Source organism: Bufo bufo, chromosome 8 (assembly GCF_905171765.1).
Source record: "Bufo bufo chromosome 8, aBufBuf1.1, whole genome shotgun sequence".
Classification (NCBI taxonomy): Eukaryota; Metazoa; Chordata; class Amphibia; order Anura; family Bufonidae; genus Bufo; species Bufo bufo.
The window spans coordinates 187,909,317-187,928,686 of record NC_053396.1 but is presented as its reverse complement, the minus strand read 5'-3'; the positions used below and the strand labels follow the sequence as shown (position 1 = coordinate 187,928,686).

Below are 19,370 nucleotides of genomic sequence, written 5' to 3'. Positions count from 1 at the left end.
AAATGGGGTTGGGACCATCAGTTGCGTTGAGGAGAAGTCAGGTGGATACACAGCTGATAGTCCTACTGAATAGACTGTTAGAATTTGTATTATGGCAAGAAAAAAGCAGCTAAGTAAAGAAAAACGAGTGGCCATCATTACTTTAAGAAATGAAGGTCAGTCAGTCAGCCGGAAAAATTGGGAAAACTTTGAAAGTAAGGGCTATTTGACCATGAAGGAGAGTGATGGGGTGCTGCGCCAGATGACCTGGCCTCCACAGTCACCGAACCTGAACCCAATAGAGATGGTTTGGGGTGAGCTGGACCGCAGAGTGAAGGCAAAAGGGCCAACAAGTGCTAAGCATCTCTGGGAACTCCTTCAAGACTGTTGGAAGACCATTTCAGGGGACTACCTCTTGAAGCTCATCAAGAGAATGCCAAGAGTGTGCAAAGCAGTAATCAAAGCAAAAGGTGGCTACTTTGAAGAACCTAGAATATGACATATTTTCAGTTGTTTCACACTTGTTTGTTATGTATATAATTCCACATGTGTTAATTCATAGTTTTGATGCCTTCATAGTCATGAAAATAAAGAAAACTCTTTGAATGAGAAGGTGTGTCCAAACTTTTGGTCTGTACTGTATATACAGTATATAGTTTATATAAATATATATATATATATATATGTATATTATTATTTTTTATTATTATTACTAATTACTAATATATATATATTTAGTAATTACACATTTATTTTGTGCCATACATTTCTTACAATTACTAAAAAATGTAATGTATGTAAACTGAATTTAGTCTCTATTTCTGAAATGTATCTGCCGGGATTTGTACTCACAACCTTTTGCATTAGAGGCAAGAATCTATATACAACCCAATGATAACCTATGCTGGCGAGTTCCTAGAATTTTTTTATTTTTTGTCACAAGTTAGTGGAATATGAGACTTTGTAAGAAAAATAAATAAATAAATAAATCATCATTTTCCGCTAACTTGTGACAAAAAATAAAACATTCTAGGAACTCGCCATGCCCCTCACGGAATACCTTGGGGTGTCTTCTTTCCAAAATGGGGTCACTTGTGGGGTAGTTATACTGCCCTGGCATTCTAGGGGCCCTAATGTGTGGTAAGTAGTTTGAAATCAAAATGTGTAAAAAATGACCTGTGAAATCCTAAAGGTGCTCTTTGGAATGTGGGCCCATTTGCCCACCTAGGCTGCAAAAAAGTGTCACACATGTGGTATCGCCGTACTCAGGAGAAGTTGGGCAATGTGTTTTTCATGCTGGGTGAGAGAAATATCTCGGCAAAAGACAACTTTTCCCATTTTTTATACAAAGTTGGCATTTGACCAAGATATTTATCTCACCCAGCATGGGTATGTGTAAAATGACACCCCAAAACACATTGCCCAACTTCTCCTGAGTACGGTGATACCAGATGTGTGACACTTTTTTGCAGCCTAGATGCGCAAAGGGGCCCACATTCCTTTTATGAGGGCATTTTTAGACATTTGGATCCCAGACTTCTTCTCACGCTTTAGGGCCCCTAAAATGCCAGGGCAGTATAAATACCCCACATGTGACCCCATTTTGGAAAGAAGACACCCCAAGGTATTCAATGAGGGGCATGGCGAGTTCATAGAATTTTTTTTGGCACAAGTTAGCGGAAATTGATTTTTTTTTGTTTTTTCTCACAAAGTTTCCCTTTCCGCTAACTTGGGACAAAAATTTTAATCTTTCATGGACTCAATATGCCCCTCACGGAATACCTTGGGGTGTCTTCTTTCCGAAATGGGGTCACATGTGGGGTATTTATACTGCCCTGGCAGTTTAGGGGCCCTAAAGCGTGAGAAGAAGTCTAGAATATAAATGTCTAAAAATTTTTACGCATTTGGATTCCGTGAGGGGTATGGTGAGTTCAAGTGAGATTTTATTTTTTGACACAAGTTAGTGGAATATGAGACTTTGTAAGAAAAAAAATATATATTCCGCTAACTTGGGCCAAAAAAATGTCTGAATGGAGCCTTACAGGGGGGTGATCAATGACAGGGGGGTGATCAATGACAGGGGGGTGATCAGGGAGTCTATATGGGGCTATCACCCCCCTGTCATTGATCACCCCCTGTAAGGCTCCATTCAGACGTCCGTATGTTTTTTACAGATCCACGGATACATGGATCGGATCCGCAAAACACATACGGACGTCTGAATGGAGCCTTACAGGGGGGTGATCAATGACAGGGGGGTGATCAATGACAGGGGGGTGATCAGGGAGTCTATATGGGGTGATCACTCCCCTGTCATTGATCACCCCCCTGTAAGGCTCCATTCAGACGGCCATATGTTTTTTACAGATCCACGGATACATGGATCGGATCCGCAAAACACATACGGACGTCTGAATGGAGCCTTACAGGGGGGTTATCAATGACAGGGGGTGATCAATGACAGGGGGGTGATCAGGGAGTCTATATGGGGTGAACAGGGGTGATCAGGGGTTAACAAGGGGTTAATAAGTGACAGGGGGGGTGTAGTGTAGTGGTGTTTGGTGCTACTAATTACTGAGCTGCCTGTGTCCTCTGGTGGTCGATCCAAACAAAAGGGACCACCAGAGGACCAGGTAGCAGGTATATTAGACGCTGTTATCAAAACAGCGTCTAATATACCTGTTAGGGGTTAAAAAAATCGCATCTCCAGCCTGCCAGCGAACGATCGCCGCTGGCAGGCTGGAGATCCACTCGCTTACCTTCCGATCCTATGAACGCGCACGCCTGTGTGCGGGCGTTCACAGGAAATCTTGCGTCTCGCGAGATGACGCATATATGCCTGACTCTGCGCAGAGCGGCCGCCTCCGGAACGCGATCCTGCGTTAGGCGGTCCGGAGGCGGTTATGGGCGTACCATCACTGTGTGAGGAGAGCATTTAAGGACACATCATACTATGTGAGGGAGGACAACTGTTTTTTTTTCTGAGGCCATTTAAGTTGGTCTCATTGTGTGTAGGGACACTTGAGGGATCATACTAGTGTGATGGGGCACTTAGGAGCATCATATTGTGTGCGTGAGGGGCACTAAGGCGGTGTCACATTTTGTCAGGGGCAATAAAGGAACATCTCACTGAGTGGGGCACCAAGGGATCACCCTGCTGTAGGGGGCATCGTACTCTGTGAGGGGCACTAAAAGTATCTAAAGGTACTGTCAAAGGGGCATATTTATTGTTAGGTGCAGTGGCGTACCGCCAATAGAGGCAGGGTACGCCACTGCTATGGGGCCCGCGGCACCAGGGGGCCCAGAGCGCTCGGAAGGCCCCGCCCCCTCCGTTTATTTTAGCTAAGTAGTAAGCAGTACAATTATCAAACACACACTGGGTGGCGCAGGGACCGCGGCACTTGCCTTTGATCGGCGGGCCCCTCCCTCCTCCCTCCTCCCTCCACTATTAACCTGCTCATCAGGCTGCCTCACTTGATTCTCCCGCCCGGCTAGCCTGCAGGTGTGTTCTAATTTTCACACTGGCCAATCAGCGCAAGTCAGCAGCACAAAGAGGCAGCTGCTGATTGGCCAGTGTTTGCGGGTAGCAGGGACGGGCGCCGGACATACACTGTACACATTCATTCATTCTCTCTCTGACCTGAGCGACGAGTTCAGTGAAGTAGGCAGCTGCCTGGCTGTACCCTGCATCGATCCCAGCCCCAGACTGAAGGACTGCCTGCCCGCTCCTGACCGAACACGGTTAGTGCCGGACTGCCGGTGGTTTGTTATATTGGGAAGAGTCCCCAGCCAGGAATGGGATGGATAGATAGGTTAATGCAGGCTGCAGCATTGCCAGGCAGCATCAAGATAACTCATAGGGAGGGGGGCCCATAGAGAACAGTCTGCTTTCCTCCTACTCTGTCCTGTATGAGCCTCCCCCCCCTGAATCCTCTATGAGCCCCCTTAATGCCCCCATTACCCCAAAATGTCCAGAGGGGGAGGAGTAGGAGGAAAGCACATTGTCCTCTATGAGGCCCCCCCCCCCCCCGAGTCCTCTATGAGCCCCCAACCCCTAATGCCCCCCAAAATGCCAGGGGGAGAGGAGTAGAAGGAAAGCACACTGTCCTGAGCATTTTAGGGGGCATTAAGGGTTTGGGTGGGCTCATAGAGGACAGTCTGCTTCCCTCCTACTCTGTCCTGTATGAGCCTCCCCCTCCCCTGAATCCTCTGAGCCCCCCTTATACCCCCATTACCCCAAAATGCCCAGGGGGAAGGAGGAATAGGAGACAAGCCCACTGTTCTGAGTCTCTCTGCCCCCCCTGAGTCCTCTATGAGCCTTCTGCCTCCCAACCCCTAATGCCCCCATTACTCCAAAATGCCCAGGGGGAGAGGAGTAGAAGGAAAGCACACTGTCCTGAGCATTTTGGGGGGCATTAAGAGTTTGGGGGGCTCATAGTGGACAGTGTGCTCTCCTACTCCTCCCCCCCGGGCATTTTGGGGTGCATTAGGGATTCTTTAATGGGGGTGTGGCGTGGGAGGAGCCAGGACAGGAGGTGGGATGGGCCAGGGGTGGGTAGTGGGCGGGGTTAGGGGGCCCAATTCAGATGCTTGCTATGGGGCCCAGTGATTTCTATGTACGCCCCTGGTTAGGTGTCACTGAGAGGACATTCTTTTTGTGGAGAGGCACTAAGGGGGCACTATTACTGTGTGGTGGGCAGAAAGAGGATAAGGTTGGCCTAGAGGAATGGCTTATGTAAAATAAATAAATAAATAATGTAGCACTGCACATCATTAGCTTTGTTCCTCCTGACATATTATTTCGGGTATATTTTAGGTATGTGGACCTTTACAAAAAGTACTTGAGTACCCCTGCCCTAGAGAAATATGGTAACAACATTTCAGTCACTTCATTACTTCAACACTTACTTTCATTATACAAATATTATATCTTACAACAACCAGTTAAGATGTTAGAAAGGAGTCAATCTCATTAACTGTAATAATAAAGATGGTCCCAGCCAAGAATGAAGCTACAAATGATTGCAGAGGTAGAAATCACACTTAGATCCTGGTGCCTGAGGAAGCCCCCCCAAACACCCTGTACCAAAAATAAAGAGTTTAGTATTATAAATAGCACATGGAAGCAGGATTCACAGATTGTCACGGAAGTAGATGTGGGACCACTGTGTTAACAGATTAGACTTTGCGCTATTCCTAAAGTAGTTATCCTGGCAGTCCTCTGGTTTTCACCTTTCAACAAAGTACAGGGATCTGGACTTCACTGCAGGGGAACCACCAGATCGCTTTCTCCTGGAACGGTCTTTACAGCTGACCCACAGCAGTCCGAGACATCGGAGTCATGAAGCAAAATATTCGTCAGTGACAGGCCGAGGTCAGGGCAGCCAGAATATTTGCTATTTGGGCAGGCAGCAAAGGGTCAATACGGAGGTCAGGCACAAATCAGGTCAGTGGAGAGTCATAATTCAGTAAACAGGTAGAAGATCAGTACACAGGCAGACAACAGAGACAGCACAACTTCACAAGAATTAGCAATTAGCACATTAATTTGAAACCTATTGCTCAGGCACCCTCTCACAGGGGAAGGTGCCTTATATACCCCAAGGTAGACAGCCATAGCTTGGAACAGATTAGGGTGCATGCACACTGGCTCTTCAAGAGCTGGTGGGGAGCACACGAACCTTACAGGCACAGGAAGAGAGGCCTAGCTGGCAAGCAGGCTCAGACTGCATGGATGAACAGAGCAACCCGGCGGCTGGACCTGCCAGGAAGGGGAGAGCAAGAGGCAAGTTTTCGCTGTTGAGGGACAGAAACCCAGGAACGATGAGTGAAGCAGTGCTGGCCGCGGGCCATTGCTGTAGCACAGACTCTAGCAGAACAGGTTTTCTCTATAAGTGAATGGGAGAAGCAGAACTGATAGGCTTTATCTATATGGGTTGAGGAAGCAGGACCCATAAGCTTCCTATATGAGTAGGTGGGGAAAATTGGACTTACAGTTTTTTTTCCCTCTATGGGCAGAGGATACCAGGACTCAGAGGATATATCTGAGTGCAGTTCAGACCTTTCTAGATATAAGAGCAAGTGAGATGAAACAAGAATCTTACTGATTACCTGAACCCAAATGTTGTCCACCCTTCTAAGATTCTCAGCTACAAGGTCCAGCAGTGTCTGCAGCTTTGGATCTGTGTACTCAAATCTCCTCCCAAAGAGGACGGAACAGATGACATTTGAGATGGAGCGGCGAATGAAGAACGCTGGGCTGAAGAGGGAACCTGTAATACATTAAGTACCAACATCCAGGTCATCAATCCCTTTGATGAATATGATTTTTCTCGCCCTATTCTATTGTTCCTCCTCCTGAGCCATTCAAGTAATCTCGCAGATGTGTGTGCTTTAAAAAGAACATTATGTACTCATTATATGTTACATAAAGAAATAGATAGATAGAGTCATCTCTGCTACCAACCTTTTGTTTCTGCAAATATGTCTAGCAGATACTGAATCTCTTCTTGGATCCGTTCCTCAATGCTTCGTTTACCCATTCCAAAATTACGTAGGGTGCTCAACGAGAACCTTCTCAGTTCTTTCCAGCGTTTCCCATTACTGAAGGCAATTCCTGATTAATATAGATTGTGCCATAACACATAAAAATAAGCATATACATAAGTTAAGTTTTTTTTTAAACCTCAATAACACTATAAATTATTTTAATCTAGCATTAAATAGACCACACTAAATTAGATATTCTAGATTATTTGGTGGTCATAGGAAAATGTTTGAAAACACTTTGAAGGTAGAAAGGTTAAGGCCTGGTCTACACTGTGACTTTTTGTAGCTATTTAACTACAGCTGTAGTCAAAATTAATGCATTCAGTTGAATGCAATTTTGTGGACTGCAGCTGTCATTGAATAGTTAAAATCAATAAGTCGCACAACGAAAAGTCACAGTGTAGCCCAGGCCTAAAATCTGTCTAATGCCACCTGTTGGAGGTACAGTAGCCTCCTTAAAAGTCAATGGCTGACCCTTTAATAGGCCTTCCAACATTTTATTAAAGAATAGATTCCATCTATAGCCTGCTCTATTGGTTTTCTTGCCCCTTGTCAGTACAAAGCAAGGTGCTAATTGGCAAGGTGAGAGGCCTATGTTGTAGGTCTAGGGGGGTACAATTTTTCCTTGTGGTGTAGAGTATTGTATGTGCCATGCAATGCTGTCTGGGAAATTGATATAATTCAAATCATTCAAAAATAATTTTCCTGAGTTGTAAATATTGCTATTATATATTTGTAATTGTACCACCCCCTGGAGCTATTTTGATTCCCTCTAGAGCATCCACCTAATGTGTCCAGTGACTGTGGTCACACATGTTCAGTAGTTCAGTCAGAGCTCATGAATCCTTTTGCATACGGGAAGTAGAGTGATTTCTGCCATTGCACAGGCCAATCAGTAAGAATCTGTTCTCTAGACACATTCTCGGAACATTCAGATAGATGGTCGGAAACACCAAGGGGTGTCATCTAACATCAATAGCTACACAAAGGACCATTTTCTTAATCAAATTATTCCAAATTAAATCTTAAATTAATATTGAATCATAGGACAACCCGCCAATTTTTTTTTGCATTTTTAACTGATTGTCTTGAACAGTGACTGACCGTATCCCTTGCTGGTTAAATCCACAATTGGAAACTCTGCTCGTCCGCTGAACTTGTCGCCATTGTCCACTAGGGCTTCCTTCACCGCCTGGAAGCCACAAAGCACTACAGCAGGCTTTGGACCCATATACAGCGTGTAGACGGGTCCATACTTCTTACTAAGCTTAGAGGGAGGAGAAGACAAATATGCTTATATTAAACAGGTCATAATATTCTCCAAAATATGTCTCCTATGTCTGTATTTGTAGAGTAGATAATTCTACTCTTTTGGAGCAGTGCCTTAGCGCAGGCGTCTAGGGTTTCCATTGGTCTATATATTACAATTCCTCCAGAGCAGTTATAAAACCCTATCTCACTCTGGAGGACCTGTCTCCTCTTGTCCTGCTCTGCATTAAGCATATAGCCCATTGCTTTGAACAGGTGTAATGATCTATTTGCCCTGTGGTGGCTCTGCAGAAAAATTGAGCACTTACTGCTGAGTTTCCGCCGAGATTATAGCTGATTGCTGGGGCGACTCTTTGTGCTTAGTGTCATAGGACACTTCTAAGAAGTAGGGATTGTCCAAAGTGGAGAAATCTTTTAAGGATTGATCAGTTGTGCCTCAGTTTGATCATTAGTAACTAGAAGTGCTCTTGCATTATGTGTATTCTTGCTTTTTTATTTTCTGTGACACCAACGTTTGAATATCTGTTATACCATCTGTAAATCAAAGCCCGTGGAGGTCCTTGTCAATTTTTTTTTGGAAAGCCGGTAATGCAGGAAAACAATGTCACAGTGATGCCACCATGGATTGCCAAATAATAATACCACACAGTGCCCACATAATAATCCCATGTATCATCTACAGATTTGTGTCATACAATAGCAAAATAATAATGCTATGTAGTGTTCATATAACAGTCCTGGCCATAATATAAGTTTAACCATGGTGGACGAAGGATTGGTTTATTCCCCTGAGACTTGGCCTTTATTCGTACTCTGTTATACAACTGTGCCTTCTACTGCTGTATTAAAAGGGTTGTCCACTTTGGACAATGTATTTTTATTCTCTTGGCAATAAGCTGATACCAACAGTCTCCTGCTATAATCTCCAGCGATCAGTTGTAATCTATGGGTCCAAAAGAGTACATACATATGGGTCCGCGCTAAACTTGAATGGGGAGTGTTTCACAAACAGGAAGTCTTCACGAAGATTTCGCAGCTTCACAGATGCATCCCCGGTATATGGTCTCGATACCAACCAGCAAAGCGACTTCCTTCAAGAGGAACAGATTATAGTGCAATACCCAAATCTTTTTTAAAAGGTATAATTTATTGTACTTACAATAAAACATCTTGCATATAGCGTGTAAACTTGCCCGACCCGGGTTTCGCCTTCGCTTTGTCTGGGGCGTCACAATCAAATCCACCCTAACTCTGATCTCATGAGCTTAGGGTACTATGTCATTTCCGGTTTCCAGAATAAAAGTTAGTAAAAAATCTCATAATGTTCTCATATATAAAAATAAAATACGCTGCATATATTCAAACACTTACAGCGATAAATGCAGAAATCACTCTGTCACTAGCACAAAACACACTGGCATAGCGTGGCATATACACATGCCCTAAGGCGACAGCATGATCGTAGATCTGCCAGTTGGTGCCCTGTACCTAGAGTGCATACCAATCTTCATGTTCGGGCGGTGGGCAGTACAATGACTTGCCGTGTGTGAATAATAAAATATATATATGAAGGAAATGGAAATCTAAAACCCTTACAGCTACCTAAAAGCACCTAATATATCCCCATTACCTTATACCATCTATTACCCCACCCTCTACCATTCAAGGAGGGAGCCTATGAGTACTATACTGGTAACCTAATCCATACTGACAACTTTCATGTCCCATTCAATGTTGAGGCCTTTGGGATGTAGCGTATTTAATTCATAAATCCACTGTGCTTCCCTCTTATTTATTTGTTTCACCGCATCCCCACCTCTCCAGTTCTTGTGTACGTGTTCAACCCCCACAAATCTCAGTCCTGTAGGATTTTTTTGGTGAATTTTTCTAAAATGTGCGGATACAGTATGGGTTTCAAGACCTCTTCTTATGTTTCCAATATGTTCACTAATTCTAATTTTAAGTTTCCTTAGGGTTCTACCCACATATTGTAACCTGCAGGGGCACTCTAGCACATAAATTACCCCTGCAGACTCACAAGATAGGTGTCCTCTCACTTTTATTTCTTTTTGGCTGGAACACGAAAATATAAAATTTTGTGTCCTGCATTTCTTATCTGCCATCGATCTATTTTTGCAGCCGGAACGAAAACCACACCACACAAAATTATTCTTGGTGGTAGCCTTAGTCTTTTTCTTCAAACACCCCTGTACTATTTTAGTGCTTACCGTAGGGGCCCTTCTGAAGATAAACGGTGGTTTCTCCGGAATCATTGTGCCAATGACCGCATCATTTTTCAGGACTCTCCAATTACTCTGGATTATTTGTTTCATCCTGGGACATAGGGCTGAATACGTGGTTTTAAACGCCCATTTGTATTTGTCAGTATTTTTATTTCTATTATCCTTTTTAGCAATATTGTTCTCGCCAATTGCGCTTCTCTGTTCTTCTAGCAACTCCTCATTATACCCCTTTTCTCTGAACCTATTTAAAATGATAGTACTCTGTACCTCATAATCTTCCTGACGGGAACAATTCCTTTTTATGCGCTGGAACTGACCCCTAGGGACCTTTTGTAACAATGAGCTATAGTGACAGCTAGTTGCGTCAATATACCCATTCCTATCAGTTAGTTTAAAAAAAGTTTGGGTTGTTATACACTGATTTGTTATCAATATTTCTAGGTCAAGGAAATTAACCTTGACCATGCTAGTATCCTCAGTGAACTTAATATTCCAATGGTTACTGTTAATATGCCTTATAAAACACATGAGAGAGGACTCATTACCCTTCCAAATGCAAGGCAGTCGTCGATGTATCTTTTCCATAGAATCAACATCCCTCCTGCTCCTTCTATTTGTATACGTGGGGTAATGAAAAATTGTTCCCAATAAGACATAAAAAGATTGGCAAAACTGGGTGCGAATTTCACACCCATCGCCACTCCAGATGTCTGTAAATAGAAAGAATCTCCATACCAAAAATAATTATGGGTCAAACAATAGTCTATACATTTTAAAATGAACTCCTTCTGATCCTTTTCCATATGCTCATCCTTATCCATAAAAAACTTCACTGCCTCCAATCCCTTATCATTTGGAATTATAGTATATAGCGATGTGACATCTGCTGTCATCAGATGCACATCATCTGTGACTGTACCCAACTCCTTCAGAACTTTCAGAACATGACCTGTATCTTTAAGGTAAGAAGGTGCAGTGGGCACGTATCTCTCTCAAGTAATGTTTTTAATTATTTTTTATATTCATTAATAGGATCCTTCTTCAACACCTTATAGGTTTCCCGATCTCCTAAAATTCTTTCCATTTCTTTCTCATAACTACTCTTATCAAGGACAACTATCCCCCCCCCCCCTTGTCCGCACGTTTTATTATTATATTTTAGTTTTTCTCCAGATTTTTTAAAGCATCTTTCTCTTTCCGACTGAGGTTACCTTTCTTATTGTTATTATCCTGTATCCCTTCCAATCCTTGGATTTGTTTTTAAGGGTGGTGTGTGAATATTTTTCTGCCGGCCCTGTACTTATTGATGGTTTGGATGGTCGTCATATATTTAAAAATGTTAAGTTTCCTAATGTATCGATGTATATCTAGATACACCTCAAATTTTTAGCCCTTATGGGTAGGGGCGAACTTAAGACCTTTATTTAGGACTCTTTTCTCATCCTCCATTAACTCATAAGAACTTAAATTGTATATTTCTATTTGCTCTCCCGATCTTTCTTGGCCTGCTGACTTTCGTTTTCCTTGTCCTCCCCTCCTTCCTCTATAGGTCTTTATTTCTTCCCTGGAGTGTTTCTAAATCTTTCCTCCTTTTGGCCATTGTTTATTAGTAGTCCTTTCATCATTTGGTGGGGAAAATTTTCCAACCCCATATCCTCCGGTCTACTCTCTCCCTTCTCCCTCACCCTCTCAGAACCTTCTATACTCCTAACTTGCTCTTTTCCATCAAATCTTTTTGATTGCTGTGTCACTTGTTCATTGTTCACCTTAAAACATCCCTCTCTAGTATCACTATAGTAACCTCTCCCATATGTCCTCCCACCTCTAAAACCTCCTTCATATTGCTGTGGTCCCCTATAGTTTCCATATCCATATTCATATTGCTGGGTATAATCACTATGTCGTGGGTAATATGGCTGATGGTAATTGTACCCATATCTCGGTGCATAAGGGGGTCTGGATCCACGATATGGATGCCGGAAACCTGCTTCTCCCTGTGTCATGTTGGGATGGCACTGGCTCCTCCGTTACATGATCCCTCATACCCCATTGCGTTCTCCTATTCTCATACACCTGCTTGCTAGTTTTTCCAGGATTGGGAAAGGTATCTGAGACCTCCTCTTGTTTGTGTTTCTCCTCATCTCCCACATGCTAGCTGGTCTGCCTTCTATACCTAGAAGTAATCTCAACCACCTAATGCATCTATAATAATAAACTGGGTATTTTATGTGAGCATAGGCTGGTTGAGGTTCTGTATGCTGCCATCAGTCTAATGTATCATATGCCACTTGTGCAGAGGGTTGAGGGCTAGGGGCCCACCTTGCTCAGGGGCCCACCAGGGAACTCACCTGCTCTCCTGTGGGCCAGTCCAAACCTGACTGTACCATGCCAAGCCAGTGAGCCATCCATGTCATTCATGAATGTGTTGGGTCCTCCAGAGTGAAAGATGCCCTTTGTAGCCACGTGGTCAAGTTGATGGAGGTTCTGAACAGAGGAACCTCTCTGTTGGGTTTTAAACCAGACAGTCCCTTTAATTCCTACAGTGATTTTTGCATGGATTGTTTCCTTTTATTTTGTAAGTTGGGATGTGATTGAAGACTAACTGTGGGGGAGATTTATCAAAAGTGGTGTAAAAGAGGAAAAAAGGAAAGGTGGAATCTAATTGGTTGCTATGGGAAACTAAACCAGTTTTGATAAACTCCCTCCTTGACTGCGATAAATTTATATGCTGGGCCTTATTTATCCTGCAGATAGAGAGTATTTTTCTACGTTATGTAGTTGGCCTGTAGTATGTAAACTCTATATTTAGACCATTACTTGAATAACTTCTGGTACAGAATGTTTCCCGAGGCCATATGTTATCTCTCACTTGTTTCCTGATAGTGGCTGTGTACACAGGGACATGGGGCCTCATTCTTGCTGATAGCACATTATGCTAGTCATAGGTCATCAATATCTATACGGCTACCTGCAGGTAATGCAGATTACGCAAGTTGTTTTCTATGCAGATTTTTGTTCAGGAAAACAGCAGAGTAAAACAGTACCAGCAAAGTGAGCGATTGAAGCACGTTTTACACAGCATATCCTTTAAGGCTGTGATGGCTAACCTCCGTCTGTGGTAAAACTACGACTCCCAAGATGTACACTTGCTTAGCTGTTCTCAGAACTCCACAGAAATTAATGGAGTATGCTGTGAGTCGTAGTTTCACCACAGCTGCATACCTCCCTACTAGTGTTGATCGGGAATATTCTAATTGCTAAATTTTATCGCGAATATCGGTACTTTGAGAATTCACGAAGATGTAGAACATAGTGATATATATTTTTAATTGCGAATATTCTAAATTTTATTTTCATCAGTAACCTCCCTTCTTGCTTGTGGGCCAATGAGAAGGCTGCAATGTCTTTGTCAGAGCTTAGCAACATCCCTAGCAACCAATAGGAAAGTTGCCGACCCCCTTACTATATAAGAACCTCCCCAGCAGCCATTTTCTGCTGTTTTTTTGCAGTTCTGAGAGAGAGAGAGAGAGAGAGAGCGAGCAGTGACATTGCTGTGCTCTGTGCTTTCATCTGGATCCTATTCCTTATCCAATTACATTAGATGGTTAGTTAGCTCATATATATAATCCAGATAGTTAGTGGGAGATAGACAGTGTGCAGTGTCCCACTACCGACGTGGGTACTGCAAAGTCGTAGTGTTATGCTTTGTATGCTTTATATAACCTGTTTTATGCTGCAGCGCATCTTTATGCATAATCCCTGCCTACAGATTTGTTAGATTGAATTACACTGAGCCTACCACTAGGGAGAGACAACACATCCCAAATATATATTCCAGCTCAGGCCTAGTTAGCCAAAGTGTGTTTTTAGTCCTCATTGAGTTCAGTTAAGTTTAGTCTTAGCTCTCAGTCTGAAATCTTCAGCCCTGAGCTGAAGTGGTCCACATACTCAGAAGGATATTAGTCCAAAAAGCACTAAAGAAGCAGAGACCCAAAGGGTTACGGCCATCGCTATACACGCTTTAGGACCTTTGGAGTCAAAAGTGAAGGATTTACCGGCCTCCGGCAGCTTCACAAACCTGCACTGGGATAACAGCGTAGAAGTCCTCTACCAGTAAGCATAAAACTTATATCATTAATAGTCTGAGAGACAGACATCACACCTGTAAGCAGTGGACCTCTTGCAGCTTTACCTCTGTCCATCTTAAAGAGACTGTATTTCCTATCTGGATGTACTAGAGACTGTTTTATACTTAGATGTTACCGTTACCAGGAGCAACGTTTAGTAAAAGTTATAAGTTGGATTGCACCATCCTTGTCTCAGTCTCCAATTCCTCAGTTAACACTACAGTAAAATGGTTGTACCACCATAAAAAGGTACTGGCATCACGACTACAAGGGACCATGCCATAGACACATTAATATAGACCATTAAGGGCACCTCGAACCACCATCTGGCCTGTGTCCCTTACACCAGAGTGTGCCCCAGAGAATTCCTATGCCATTCTCCTCTATACTTATGCAGACCTGCCCAGGGACGACATAACCGTGAGTAACGAGAACTGTATTTACCTCAGCCCACCTAATGCTCACACCGTGACCTCACATATAATTCCCCTGTCGCAGGGGGTTGAGGGCTAGGGGCCCATCTTGCTCAGGGGCCCACCAGGGAACTCACCTGCTCTCCTGTGGGCCAGTCCAAACCTGACTGTACCATGCCAATGAAGCCAGTGAGCCATCTGGCGTGATGAAAGCCGTTTTTTCCTTGGCAGCCTCCGTTAAGGGTACCTGCCAGTACCCTATGGTGAGGTCCAAAACAGAAAAATACCGGGCTTGGACTAACTTCTCAATAAGTCCTTGCATCTGGGGGACATACTTAACAACACTTTTGTGCGGTGTGGGTTGTTGTTCCCACGCCTCTTTGGCCACGTCCAACACACTGCGAGGGTGTCTGCCATATAGCAGTTTGAAGGGCAAGAACCCAGTAGAGGCCTGGGGCACCTCTCGCACTGCGAACATGAGATAGGGCAGAAGAAGATCCCAGTCCCTCCCATCTTTAGACACCACTCTTTTTAAAAAAAAATTATGTTTGATTAAACCTCTCCACCAGGCCGTCCGTTTGCGGGTGATAGACGGATGTCCGTAACTGTTTTATGTGGAGCAACTTACAGAGTTCTCTCATGACCTTGGACATAAAAGGGGTCCCCTGGTCAGTCAGAACCTCTTTAGGCAGATAGATGAAGTAGAAAAATGCTCCAGCACCAAAGGACGCTTTGTACAAAATCCCGTTCTTTATTGAATTTTTCACCAAAATACAGGTACAGACAGCGACAGTGGCACGGGGACCCACTGCTTCCCACGACCTACGCGTTTCGAACGGTGTCGTTCTTACTCATGGTCTGAGTTTAGGCAGACCCACTCAGGAAAACATCTCCATTAACTCCTTAGCTATGAGTTTGGCTGATGTATGACGCAGTGGCACCTCCTCCGGGTACCGAGTGGCGTAGTCGAGGATGACCAAGATGTGTTGGTGCCCTCTAGCGGACTTCGGTACTGGGCCTATGAGATCCATAGCGATCCGCTCTAATGGAACCTCAATAATCGGAAGAGGGACCAGGGGACTGAGGAAATGTGGCTGGGGGCTGGTTATCTGGCAGGTTTGGCAAGACTTTCAATACTCTTCCACCTCTCTGAACACACTGGGCCAGTAGAACCGCTGTAGTATCCGGTCCTGCTTTTTCTGCTGGCCCAGGTGTCCCCCAAGAACATGTTGGTGGGCTAACTCCAACACAAGCTTGCGATACGCCTTGGGCACCACCAGCTGTTCAATATGTTCACCCTGTAGTTGATTTATCCAGTACAGCATCTCCTGTTGAACCACAAAACGGGGGAATATAGACTCGGCTCCCGGTTGTTGCGGCTCACCCTCAACTATTACCACATTTTCCCAGGCTCGAGACAGAGTCGAGTCCTGGTACTGTGCTGTACCAAAATTATCCCCAGAGACATTGATGTCCGCCAGCTCAGGACCCGGCGGCAAGTCCTCCACGTCTCCCACCATCACACTTAGCGGGGTTGTCTCCCCCTCTTCCACCGAAGAGGCGGTCACCCCTACTGCTGGCACTTCTAACTCAGGTTCCCAGGGTTCTGGTCTCCCCCCTGAGCCAGGCCACTCTGCTATTTTTACATCTGTCTCCCTGGTATCGTTAACTTTCGTATCCGGCCATAGTGCCGGGAAACCGGGGAAGTCTCTCCCAATTATTAACTTATACGGTAATTTTGTGGGGACGGCCACCTCATGCGTCCACCTGCCGGCCACCGTTGACAGAGAGACCAGGGCAGTGGGACAGTCCTTTAAGTCCCCATGAATGCAAACAACGCCGAATTTTCAGCCAGTATACTCAGCTGGCCGCACCAAGGCAGCTCTTACCAGGCACACCAGGCTCTTTGAATCCAGCAGAGCCACCGCCAGAGTGTCCCACACTTCCACCTGGCACAGGTGACTATTGTCTACAGTCTCAGAGGTACCTGTGGCGCACAGTTTCCTGGCATACAATGAGTGGCGGTAGCCATAGTTGGTTTCCATGGGTTCACCCCAATGGGGACAGTCGGATCTTATGTGTCCAGGCTTGTGACACCGCCAGCAGGCCACCGGGGCTGGGTCTGCAGGGGGTACGTCCCGGGCGGGTTTGGCTGGCACCAGCCGCCGGGTTTGGAGTGGAGATTTCCGGGGTTTGACTGGCCCCCTCCCAAATAAACCCCCCTGAAGATTTCTGGTGGCCTCGTAGTGCTCCACCAGGTCAACCATCTTCAAGGCATTAACCGGAGACACCTGGCCGATCCAGTGCTGGAGAGGGTACGGCAAAGCCCTCCAAAACACATCCTCCAACAGCCGATCCAACATAGCAGTGGGAGTCAATATGTCAGGCTGCAGCCATTTTTGCAATCGTTGCAGCAGATTATAATATTGTGGTCTGGCAGGTTCAGCCGGGTTAAATTCCCAATGATGCACCCGCTGGGCCCGGACCAATACAATAACCCCATGTCTCGCCAGGATCTCACCTTTTACTGTCGGGTAGTCGGCCGCTTGATCATCGGGGAGATCAAAAAATACTTGCTGGGGACCAGACACCAGGAACGGAGCGATGACCTCAGCCCACTGGTCTCGGGGTAACTTTTCCCTCACGGCCACCTTTTCAAAGACCACCAGATAGGTCTCGACGTCATCCGAGGGGGTCATCTTAGGAATCGCCGCACGGACAGCTTTACGGGTATCGTGGATGTTCTGGGACGCTCCTGCCGCTTGCAATGCCATTACATGTCGTAATAGCAGCTGGTTTCTTGTTGCTGCTTGTTAGCCTCCCGCTGCTGCAAGTTAGCCTCCACGAGGACTTTCACGACCGCCTCCATTTTGTCAGGGGACACGGGTTGTAACCTTGCCGGCTTAATGTAGGACATGCACTTGTGCCAGGGAAAAACAAAATTTTTTCGGCCTTCAGGCCTGCCCCACTGCGTTTGCCCGCATCTGACACCAAATGTGGGGATTCGCTTTGGTAGGCAGATTAGCGGACGCAGTACAGAGGCAAAAACAAAGTTTTTGACTTAAATAATGCAGTGTTTATTCACACATAAACAAAAATGACAGTTCGTCGTCTTGGTGTTCATTCACACCATGGTAAGTGCACAGAACAAAAAGCATTCACCTTGTCAGCGGTTTTGGCAGTAGCAGTCCCCAACAGGCTTTAGTGCCTGCTTCCCAGCAATGCGTCTCTCAGCCCTTTAGTACGGCACACATCATGCAGATCTCAAACCACAGAGACTCCACAGATTCACTGTGAAATGGAGGATAATTCACACGCAGCTGAGACTGCTGGCTGGGTTTTATATCCCTAACGAAAATCCGGCCTGGAATGTGGGGAACAGCCACCCACCCTGCACTTTGGCTGCTCCCAGTAAGAGCTTTACAGTCACACTAAAAAACAAGTGTCAGTCAGCACTTACCAATTAGTAATATACTCAGACCTCATAAAATGTAAAGTTGCATGTGTTACGCAAAAAATATACGCATCATTAGTGCCAATTTGCGCAATCGCGAAAATAATGACGGGATCACGAATTCTAGAATTCGCGAATTTATTGCAAATATTATGCGAAAAATGTACGAAATATCGCGAAAACCAATATTACCTATGCCACTCATTACTACTCCCAACCATCCTGGATCCGGAGGGACAGTTCCGGATTGCAGTGGCTGCCCCGCGGTCCCCGTACAGGGAAGGTATGCCTGCTTTCAGACAGCTGTCCCTGCTTCCATAGGAAGCGGAGACAGTTGCCTGAAATTATGTAGAGAGCGGTCAGCTCCCTGCTTCATCATTCCTCCCCCATCAGCCTCAGCTCCTCCATAGACCAGAGCAGCCGATGTATCCTGCTGCTGCTGCTGCTAGGAACAAGGTGAGTATGTGGATTTTTTATTTTTTTTTACCTTTCTGAGAAGAGGTCACAATGCTGGGCATAATTCTGTGAGGGGGCACAGCTTGGCATAATTCTGTGAGAGGCCACAGCTGGGCATATTACTGTGAAGGGGGAACAAATGTCTCTTTATGTGTGTCACGGTGCTCCTACATGGACACTGCTGGAATGGAATGGAATGCTCCATTTTACCTACATACAGCTCTGCCATGTTTACTGCCACCTGCTGGTGAACCAGGTAAATTACATTTATAACAGTTACATAACAATATTATAGATGCACATTGTGGTGAACCTGGAACAGAATACATAGATGAAATTGTGTTGGACCATTAAATACAGTAGCAGGGTGCAGGAGTGGTAACACCACACTTTGGTGTTACAGAGTCACTGGTCTTCATCTAGCTCTGCCCTGCAGACTCACCTCCAGTATGGGTTTGTGTATCTCTCGACTCTTGAGCTGCAGCAGGTTTCCTAAGATAGGTAGAGGCCTGGGACCTGGGGGAAGGTTCCCTGTCTTCCCAAACACCTTTTTAACCATGAAAAGAAGGAGTAGAGCAAGAAGAAAAGGGGTAAGGAGTCCGGTGTAAAGCTCCATGTCAGTGAGCTGCAGTAAAGGAGACTGGTATGAGGAGAACTATGCCCTCTCAGGATGTATATACAACAGATAGGAACCAGGACATAAAGAATCTGTACTCTGCAGGGTTCAGAGAAGCATTTCCTGTAAGTTGTCAAACCCTCTGTTAACTCTTGACTGCTCAGTTCTGCTATTACATGCTTTCAGGGTTATTACTCAGCTTGCATGTTAATGTTTGTATTATGCAATCTTCCATTTTATTATATTGTTTCTTCCAGAGTATTG

General features: G+C 44.9%; 1 protein-coding gene across 1 annotated transcript in view; it reads right to left on the bottom strand.

Annotated features, from left to right (window-relative positions):
* LOC121009407 (cytochrome P450 2G1-like) overlaps positions 1-19,154 on the bottom strand; it is a 40,765-nt gene extending 21,611 nt beyond the window's left edge. The window contains exons 1-4 of the mRNA XM_040442513.1: positions 18,933-19,154; positions 7,633-7,795; positions 6,446-6,595; positions 6,091-6,251 (exon numbers count right to left, since the gene is read on the bottom strand). Coding sequence (XP_040298447.1) covers positions 6,091-6,251; positions 6,446-6,595; positions 7,633-7,795; positions 18,933-19,106 — 648 coding nt within the window. The 5' untranslated portion in view covers positions 19,107-19,154. The remainder of the gene's footprint in view (positions 1-6,090; positions 6,252-6,445; positions 6,596-7,632; positions 7,796-18,932) is intronic.
* Positions 19,155-19,370: the final 216 nt, after the last annotated feature.